Consider the following 10,935-nt stretch of genomic DNA (forward strand, 5'->3'; position numbering starts at 1 on the left):
AGATGGGGTTTCACTATGTTGGCCAGGCTGGTCTCGACCTCCTGACCTCATGATCCACCCACCTCAGCTTCCCAAAGTGCTGGGATTACAGGCGTGAGCCACCACGCCCGGCCTTGTTCTATGTGTTCTTATAGTGCAAAGCATTTGTGGAAAACGTGCCCTTGTTAGAGAGGTATGTTCTTCTGTACTGGTATCTTTGTATGCCTTTTGCATTCTAATCATTTATTCAACATACATTTGAGTACCTACTACTGTAAGACAGTTTTTGGGCTCTGGTGATACCACAAAATAGAAAAAGTCCTCGTTTTCATGGTGCTTATACTGTGTGTGTATGCTGGTGTGTGTACATAGTGTGTGTGCTGTGGCAGGTATTTGGGTTTGCTATAATATGTTTACATAGTTACTACACATTTCTTGCTATTTTACTGACAGTTAAACTGGGCGGTGTTATCTAGGTCTTTCATCTCTCTAACAAAGTGAAGAGTGAATTCTTCTTGACATTGTGTTCACGGTATCTGGAACCAGTTTGAATTCTTTTCAGGGCTTCAGGTTAAATTCTACATGTTGATTTTAACCCACTTTTCTGTAGCCTGAGGACAGAACTGTTATGATTAAATTTATGGACTTCAACCTTACAAATGGTAATTCAGTTTGTTTTCACAACGTTTTCTTTATAAATTTAATTGTGATTACAAACAATATAACTACATTTTCAAAAAATTGGAAAAGAATAAGATCACCCATATATGATTCTATTGGAAAGCCGTTTTTATACTTTCATAGTCTCTATGGTAACCTATAAGAAAATTCATCATATGACTGTGAAAGCTCCTTATTGACTTTTAGAAACAAACTACGGGGCTTTTTCTAACAGTTCAACACAAAAAAGCAATCCTGAAGGTGATCCGTATCTTAGTTGTATCTCATAACAAAAATAATCTCATTTTTTGTGCCTGTGTGCAAGCATATTTATGTTCAAATTGGAAACGTGGCCTCTGCCTTCTCATTTATTTTCTTCTTGGTCAAAAACCTTTTGATTTCTTGGGTGAAATGGAAAGGAATGATGTCAAGTATCAGAAATAAAATATTTCCTCTCTAGGGTGTCTCTAAAACAAAAAGGGAAGGCAAGCAGCAGGACCTTTAGCTAATTCATTAAAGACAAAATTGCCTTAGGCAGCCACAAAGAGACTTGTCCAAGGATGTTTGAGACTCTCAAAGGAATGGAGTACGGAATGATAACATCAGTTTGAGCTAAAGAATATTCCTTCATCTGAGCAGAAAATATATCTCTAGGTTTCCTGGCAGCTAGGGCAGAGAAGAAAATGAAAGAGATGTCATACTTCTTTTTGCCTTATAAATGACTGTGTTCCAAAGTGTTGGAAGACTCATTTCTTCCCACCTTTGAATTCTGAAAGGACAATTTTTACATGAATCCTTATATATAGGATCATGCACAATGGAATAGGCAATATTCTTGGTAATTGTTTTAACAAAAAAAAAAGGAGAGATTTATTTATTTACTACTGTTTCTTCTATGGTCCCAAATAGGAAGACGATAAAACAAGATGTGGTTCTATAAAGGCATGTGACAAGAGAAATTCTCTAAAGTCCTGTCTAGATTAATAAGTCCATTGTGTGATTTTCTTCTTGTCTGGTGTTTTATTTTCCACTGCTCCTGCCTTTGTACTTTTTTCTGATTCTGTTTCTCTCTTGGGGCTGAAAGCATCAACTGTGACATGTCATTGTTCAACAAACCATCTTGACAGTGAGAAGAGAATGAGAGCTGTCCTCAGAGGCAGGTCCTGGTGGAGGCAGGAAGCAGACACCATTTTTCCTTTGATATTCTTTCGCTTCTCCATGCCCTTTCAATATTGTGGCCACCTGTTGGTCCTCACTGCTCTCTGGGCATACAACTTCCCACTGCCGTGTCCTAGCCAGGCTCACCTTCTCAAACACTGCCACAGCTTTAAAATTACCTCTTTTTATTTTCTATCAAATCTTCTCTTTCCTCTGGGCTGAGTGAAGCATCAAAAGGAAATTATGTCTATCAATTCAAGTTCAATCAGAGAAGCAGAACTACAAAGAGCTCTGGGATAAGGGGCCAGGCTCTGTGGCTCATGCCTATAATCCCAGCACTTTGGCAGGCTGAGGTGGGCGGATCATCTGGGGTCAGGAGTTCAAAACGAGCCTGGCTAACATGGTGAAACTCTATCTCTACTAAAAATACAAAAAATTAGCTGGGTGTGTTGGCAGACACCTGTAATCCCAGCTACTCAGGAGGCTGAGGCAGGAGAATCACTTGAACCTGGGAGGCGGAGGTTGCAGTGAGCTGAGATCATGCCATTGCACACCAGCCTGGACAACAGGAGTGAAACTCCGTCTAAAAAAATAAAAAAACAAAGAGCTCTAGGATAAGGGATTTGGAATTAGACCTTACACAATGATGGGGGGAGCTGGGAAGTGAAGGTTGGAAAGAAGTGAGATCAGAGAGTCATCCATCTGGATCTGAGAAGTAGATCCCACTGTCAAATTCAAGAAGCTGTTAGAGAAGTCTACAAAAAGCACCTGCCTGCATTGGCTATGGGTCCACACCAAGCATCAGCTGATAAGGCTGGGGCTGCTGCTGGTCATCGGGGCCATCACTTGATAGGAAAGCTGGTCACAGAGTGTGGAGGGCAAGGACAAGCTGGAACCCACTGGGCACTTCTGCATCTGCCACTGCACCTAACCACAATGACCTTCTGAGAGGAGTGGCTATGGCTTCTCCTCCACCTCCCAAATTTTGTGCAAATTACTCTTTTAGCGAACTCTAATCTGAGACCACTAAGAAAGAGGATTCTGGGTCAGGCACAGTGGCTCATGCTTGTAATCCCAGCACTTTGGGAGGCTGAAGTGGGCAGATCACCTGAGGTCAGGAGTTCGAGACCAGCCTGACCAACATAGTGAAACCCCATCTCTACTTAAAAAAAAAAAAAAATATATATATATATATATATATATATATATATATATATATAAATTAGCTGGGCATGGTGGCAGGCACCTGTAATCCCAGCTTCTCAGGAGGCTGAGGCAGGAGAATTGCTTGAACCCGGGAGGTGGAGGTTGCAGTGAGCTGAGATCGCGCCATTGCACTCCAACCTGGAAACAAGAGCAAGACTCTGTCAAAAAAGAAAGAAAGAAAGGAAGACAGAGAGAGAAAGAAAAGAAAGAACGAACGAAAGAAGGAAGGAAGGAAGGAAGAGGATTCTGGAAATGTAGTTCCCAGTTTAACCAAGTTGACAATAGAACAATCCAGCATAGTGTGTTTTGATACACTCCTACTAAGTTACAAATAAATGGTATTCTTTGTGAAATCCCCTCAGAAGGTCACTTTCTAGTAAAGAAGAAGGTTTTTAGTTCAAAGAGGTCTCAGGCACCGACAGGCCAATATGGGCCAGAGAGTTATTTTCCTGGTGCCCTAGTTTACTTGCTCCAGAGCTTTGCAACTTTTCCACCAACAAACCCAACTCCTAATTATAGAGGACGGTAAGTGTCCTTTAGCAGACCCTGGATGACTAGGCTCATAGTCCAGAGGAGCCCCCCACGAATTCATAATCTCTTTGAAGTCTTCTGTTCCATCTTCATTAGTCCTGCAAATCTTGACTCTTACCTTGTAATACAGTATATGTGTGCTTGTTTAGTATAAAAGTAAATTTTGTTTAAAAGACAAGGTCTCACTCTGTCATCCAGGCTGGAGCGCAGTGGCGTGATCATAGCTCACTGCAGCCTCAAACTCCTAGATCCTCAAGCGATCCTCCCGCCTTAGCCTCCCAGGAGTGAGCCATCGTGCCTGGCTTCTGTCCCCATTAATCTTTGTTGCCACCAGTAGTGCCAACCTTTGCATGCTGTACTACCTGTTAGTGTTTTGTCTGGCTTCCTAGGTAATCTGTGAGCATCTCAGTGGCAGATATTGTCAGAAACATACCCATTCCCTCTTCTTCCTTGCTAACAGAAGACCAATGTTATTTGGAGGAATCATGACTAGTCTAAACCAGTCATGGAAATCTTATTGTCCTCTGCCAGTGAGTGATAAGGCTGAGCACCTGACTTAATTCTGGTCATTAGGATGTACAGAGAAATCTGCTGAGAAGCTTCTGGGAAATATTTCATTTCTTAAAAAAAGAAATATACCTTGAGAAGTGTCTTATCAAAGAAGACACTTTTGAATATTACATCCCTTGCCTCCTGCTCTGGACATAGTAGTATGATGGCTGGGGTTGTGGCAACCATGTTGTGACCATGAGAAGATGGGTATTATGCCAAGGGGAGCAGAGCAGAGGGAAGGATAGGAAGAACTTAAGCTCTTTGTTGTTGTTGTTGTTGTTGTTGCGAGACTGGGTGAGTCTCGCTCTCTCACCCAGGCTGGAGTGCAATGGCGTGATTTTGGCTCACTGTTCCAGTGAGTCCAATAGCTTGAACTCCCGGGTTCAAGCAATTCTCCTGCCTCAGCCTCCCAAGTAGCTAGGATTAAGGGTGCCTGTTACCGTGCCCTGCTAATTTTTTGTACTTTTAGTAGAAACAGGGTTTCACCATGTTGGCCAGGTTGGTTCCAACTCCTGACCTCAGGTGATCCACCTGCCTCAGCCTCCCAAAATGCTGGGATTATAGGCATGAGCCACCACACCAGGCCAGAGCTTGAGTTCTTGAATGGCTGAGCAAATCAAACCAAATACCTTTAGACATTTTTCTTTATAAATATGTTCTTAGGGTTTATGTTACCTTTAGAGAACTACCCTGAAGGGACCTGCTATGAGCTGAACTGTGTCTCTCAAAAATTCATATGCCGAAGCCCTAAACCCCAATGTGGTGATATTTGGAGATGGAGCTTTGGGAGGTAATCAGGGTTAGATGTGGTCATAAGATTAGGGGTCTCGTGATGGGATTAGTACCCTTATAAGAAGAGACACCAGAGAGGATGCTTCCTCTCTCTCTCCATCAGGTGAGGACACAATGAGAAGGCCACTATCTGCAAGCCAGGAGAAGAGCCCTCGCCACAAACTGAGCCTTCCAGACCGTGTTCCTGGACTTCAGTCTCCAGAACTGTGAGAAATAAATACCTGGTGTTTAAGCCACTCAGTCTATATTTTGTTATAGCAGTCCAAGCTGATGAAAATAGGACTCTAATTGATATATACTTAAGTAGCTAATATTTACTGACTGCTTACCATATGCTAGACATGCTCTAAGTACATTAAAAGTACCAACTCATTGAAATCTACACTTTTCCAGTGAAGTGGGTACAATTATAACCATACTTATCATATACATAAGGAATTTGAGGCACGGCAAGGTTAAGTAACATGCCCCAAATCACAAAGCTAGTAAGTAGTAGAACTAGGCTTTGAAACAGGTTTTTCTGGGCCCTGAATTCACACTCTCAACCACTATCCTCCACTGCCTTTTGAGGCCACCCTGTGCCGTATTCATCCTAAAATTCTCAAAGGCTGGCACAGTGCCTGACACATATTAATGCATGTATTGAACACTGATGTGCAAAGCAATCTCCTAATTTTGTCAACAATCATCTAATTTCATCCTCATAACAACCTTATTAATAGGGTGACTAATCATCCTGGTTTGCCTGGGACTGAGTGGGGATTTTGGGATGCTGGACTTTCCATTGAAAACTGGGACAGGTTGGTCACCCTACCTATTCGGTCAGTTCATGCTTGCATTGTGACTTTTATTAGCCCTACACACTTTTACCTTCATGAGCCCCTCACACCATCATAAATGTTTGAGTACCCTAGAAAATTAATTTTTTATGATGTGAGAAAAAATTAAAACATTTTCTTCAATGCAAAAGGTTCTTTTTTTCTGATTTTAAAAGAAATAAAATCATTTAATAGATCTTAAAAATATTTTGGGTCCTAGTCATTGTGCCTATGTGGATGAATTGACCCTGCGTTAATTCTATCATAATCCCCATTTCACAGACAGCTAAAGCAACCTGCCAATAATCCTTCATCTAGAAAATGATGGAGCCAGAATTTGAATTCATGCTGTCTAACTCCAGTTAAGAGCCTATACTCTTAACTGCTACTTCAGTGTTTTCCAAACATTTTTTATGTTGACCCATAATTAAAAAAAAATAAACCTTATAGCACAGTGCAATACTCATATGCACACACACAATACACACAGGTAACTCAATCAAAAGTTTCATATAACAATGTTTACTCTTGCTACACTAATTTGCACTGATGTTTTCTATTCCATTGTATTTGATTCTATTTCATTTTTTAAAATGCTGCTTGCAGCCCAATATATTGAGTTCATGACTCTTCAATATTTAGTTGCCCACAGCTTGAGAAATCCTACACTCCGCTATAATATCATTTAATAAATATTTGTTGAGTAAAGTTCTTGGGTGCAAGGACAGGGTAGGGACATCACCCAACACAAATATTTTCAGCCAAATAACTATCAGTTTCATCTGTCTCTTTAACAACTGAAATAACATGAAAAGGAAACGTGTGTTATTTTAGAAACACAATGCCAATGGTTGATTTAATATTTTACAGTATCTGCTTCCTGGAAAGAATGTGATGAGAGCTTTGATTTTATACGGGTTTGTCTTGAAGAAGTTTTAACATTTCATCTTTCTTCAGCAGTTCTTAAGATAGGGCGTTAAAAGGTCCTTAAGAAAACTCATGCTTTTTTTTTCTCAGGCGGCCGGGAAGATGGCGGATATTCAGACTGAGCGTGCCTACCAAAAGCAGCCGACCATCTTTCAAAACAAGAAGAGGGTCCTGCTGGGAGAAACTGGCAAGGAGAAGCTTCCGCGGTACTACAAGAACATCGGTCTGGGCTTCAAGACACCCAAGGAGGCTATTGAAGGCACCTACATTGACAAGAAATGCCCCTTCACTGGTAATGTGTCCATTCGAGGGCGGATCCTCTCTGGCGTGGTGACCAAGATGAAGATGCAGAGGACCATTGTCATCCGCCGAGACTATCTGCACTACATCCGCAAATACAATCGCTTCGAGAAGCGCCACAAGAACATGTCTGTACACCTGTCCCCCTGCTTCAGGGACGTCCAGATCGGTGACATCGTCACAGTGGGCGAATGCCGGCCTCTGAGCAAGACAGTGCGCTTCAACGTGCTCAAGGTCACCAAGGCTGCCGGCACCAAGAAGCAGTTCCAGAAGTTCTGAGGCTGGACATCCGCCCACTCCCCACAATGAAATAAAGTTATTTTCTCATTCCCAGAAAAAAAAAAAAAAAAAAAGAAAACTCATGAACCCAGAGGCTAAAATGACACAGCTCAGTCTTTGGTCTGTGCATGCCTATTTTCTCCTTGATTAATCAAACACGAGCCTTTCACAGGGTTGCTTTAACTGTGTCCTATGGAAAAATGTGACTTTTAAGCTGACTAGGTAGATAAATAATGGTTTCTAGACGCCAAATGCTGATCAAGCAATGTAAATACGCTATCTGGCTGATTTAAAATCACTCTGAAGCCTGTAGGACTTCAGAACCCCTAAACAAAGATGCTGACATATCAATAGTTATTCTCAAGCAACACTGACGGAGTGACTTCCTTCTACGTTTGGGGACTAGTCTCGATACTGAAAGTAGCGCGAAGCCTTCATTCACTAGGACTTTCTGACAACCAGCAGTACATTTGACGCCGAAACTAGCAATGGGCACCAAAAGGCAGTTGGTAAATGATGGATGGGAAAACAGCTGCTTGAAGGAATGAATGAACATTAGTGAGAAGCTCTCAAATCAAGGAAGTTCAGACCAAGAAGACATAAAACCCAGGTGTTTGAAGTGGGGCTCAGAAAAGGAGGGAAGGCAAGAAGAGGAAGGGCAAGGAAAGATTAAGGGCCATGGTGTCATGGGAACGGCTCAGGGCCAGCAGGGAGGAGCCTACATTCTCTTGACCTTGATGTCTAGCTTGCTGTGATTTTGGCAATAGCCTTCACTTTTCTGAGCCCCAGTTTCCTCAACTGTAAATTGAGGTGTCTACCCAATGACATCGAAGTCCCCTTTCAGCCTTTAATTTCAGAATCCATGGAATCACAGAATCCACAGAATCATGAACTCACAGGCCAAGAGAGCAACAGTCACAGGTAGAAGGCAGGGAGGAGGGCCTCTTGGAAATTTTCATTTTAGAAAGGGGGTTTCTCGAGCCCAAAGATGTTGGGACCTTACATTTTCACTGAATGCACTACTTTTCTGGAGCTGGGTTTCAGAATCCCACTTCCTGCACCAATTTGCCAAATACCTTAGGATTGCCTCAGCATCCTCTGTACTTCTTTAATGTTCCCAATTGTAATTACAATTGTGCCAGGCATTGTGCTACATTCTGTATGTGCATAATCCCATTTTGTCCTTACAGCAGCCTGTAAGGTAGACTATACTTTATTGTGCTGCAGATGGGTAGAGAGGGCTCAGAAAGGTTAAGTGACACACCCTAAATTGTTCAGCTGGGAAGTGGTAGAGGTTGGACTTGAACCCCCAGTTATGTTTGTCTCCAATTTCCATACTCTTGCTACAGCACCAGGCTGCACGAGTCTCAAGGTTTGCAAAAACGAGTCCCCTCCCACGCTGCCCATTTACAGAAATGTCAGGAAGATTAATGATACATCCCATTCGACACTTTTTATTTCTTTATAGTTTACAGCCTACTTACTTTCAAAAATGGATCTGAGGCACCTCAAAATATTAAAACAAGATGGGCGTGGTGGATCACATCTGTAATCCCTACATTTTGGGAGGCTGAGGCAGGCAGATCACTTAAGCCCAGAAGTTCAAGACCAGCCTGAGCAACATAGTGAGACCCCCATCTCCACAAAAAATAAAAATAAAAATAAATTCACCAAGGGTAGTGACACAAACCTGTAGTCACAGCTACTCAGGAGGCTAGAGTGGGAGGATTGCTTGAACCCAAATCTTTGAGGCTGCAGTGAGCTATGACTGCGCCACTGCTCTCCAGCCTGGGCAACAGAGTGAGATGCTGTCTTTAAAAAAGAAAAAGAAAATATTAAAACACATAATATAGGACAGTTTTTAAAATTTAAAACACACACACACACACAAATGAATGTAGGCCTAAAAAAATCACAAAACCAAAATGAGACTCATAGTCCAGTTAAGAGTAATGTACCAATGTCGATGTCCTAGTTTGTTATTGTATTATGGCTATATAAGATGTCTTTTTGCGGGGAAGCTGGGTTTAGTGTACATGAGACTTTTCATGTTATTTTTGAAACTCTCTATGAGTCTATTATTATTTCGAATAACAAGTTTTTAAAAATATATAAATAGAGATTAAGGAGAGATGGAATAATTTATGGCAACTCTCTATGAGTCTATTATTATTTCAAATAACAAGTTTTGAAAGTATATAAACAGATAGATAGACAGAGATTGAGAAATATGGAATAATGTAACAAATAAATTTGTACCAGGAACCTGGGATGTCACGTCAGGAACTATGAGCCCCTCACCCCAATCTAGTTCCTCTTCTTCCTAGGCACACAGCTAGATTATATTTTTCAGCCTCCTTTGAATTAAGAATGGCTACGTAGCTGACTGAGTTCTGCACGACAGAATGTGGGGAGTAGATGGGTACTATTTCCAGGCCTAGCCTGTAAAAACCTTTCAAGTGCCTTCTTCCATGCTCTTTCCCTTCCTACTAACTGAAGACAAAAGATTGCCAGGTTCTAGGAATTGGTAGAGCTACAACAAAAAAGCTCGAGTGCCTCATCAGAGTGTGAAGGAGAGCTGCCTGGTGACCTTTCCACCTTGGACTGTTGAATGGGCAAGAAATAGGCTGGGGGTGATAGCTCACACCTGTAATCCCAGCACTTTGGGAGGTCAAGGTGGAAGGATCACTTGAGGCCAGGAGTTTGAGACCAGCCTGGCCAACATGGAGAAACCCTGTCTCTACTAAAAAATATAAAAATTAGCTGGGTGTAGTGGCGCCCGCCTGTAATCCCAGCTACTCAGGAGGCTGAGGCAAGAGAAATGCCTGAGCCCGAAAGGCAGAGGTTGCAGTAAGGCAAGATTGCTCCACTGCACTCTAGCCTGGGCAACACAGCGAGACTCTGTCTTGAAATAAACTTCTAGTAATTTCAACCACTCTTTGCACATCCTTTTTGCACTCTTAAAGCATATTGAGATTCTAAAAAGTTTTGTGTATGTAGGCTATATCCATTGATATTTACTGTACTAGAAGTGAAAACTGAAAAAAATTAAAAGGTTTATTAATTCATTAAAGAATAATAATAAACGATTACACATTGACATAAATAATATATTTTATGAAAAATAACTATATTTTCCCCCAAAATTACATTTTTGCAAATCTCTTTAATGTCTGGCTTAAAATAGAAGACAGCTAGATTCTCACACCTGCTTCTGCATTCAATCTGTGAGATAAATTTTAGTTTATGTACATTAAAAAACTTCCAGCCTCACATACACATAATAGAAAAAGAGGAGTATTTTTAAAGCTTTTTCCAGATAATTGTGGATATTCTTCTTTGATACTACATCTAAACTGGACAAGTGATCATTTCTTAAAGGTTAGTTTTGCAATGTGAAATCTGAAACCATATCAGTGAACTTTTCATATTGCATTACCTCAGAATCCATTGGTTTATCTTGTACTTTGAATGGACCTTTTACCCATAGGTGATTTTGTAACATCATCCTTTGGTCATTTGGAAAATAGTAGTTCACTAAGTCATACAGATCTTCCAAATGTTGACTCATTTCATTATGCAATACAGATTTGAAAAGCCTACATTTGTTAATATCACCACCAGCAGTATCAGAAGTTCTTCAAGTAGTGGAAAGATGGAAAGTTCATAATGGTAGATACAAGTTTTCCAAAATTCTAATTTTCATCTGAAAGCTTGAATATTATTATTGGCA

General features: G+C 41.1%; 1 protein-coding gene across 1 annotated transcript; it reads left to right on the forward strand.

The window, feature by feature from the left end:
* Positions 1 to 6,703: 6,703 nt before the first annotated feature.
* Positions 6,704 to 7,281, forward strand: LOC134761024 (small ribosomal subunit protein uS17). Its single transcript, XM_063722211.1, has one exon. The coding sequence runs from the start codon at positions 6,726 to 6,728 to the stop codon at positions 7,200 to 7,202; it is 477 nt and encodes a 158-aa protein (XP_063578281.1). The 5' UTR covers positions 6,704 to 6,725; the 3' UTR covers positions 7,203 to 7,281.
* Positions 7,282 to 10,935: the final 3,654 nt, after the last annotated feature.

Source organism: Pongo abelii, chromosome 2 (assembly GCF_028885655.2).
Source record: "Pongo abelii isolate AG06213 chromosome 2, NHGRI_mPonAbe1-v2.0_pri, whole genome shotgun sequence".
Lineage (NCBI taxonomy): Eukaryota > Metazoa > Chordata > Mammalia > Primates > Hominidae > Pongo > Pongo abelii.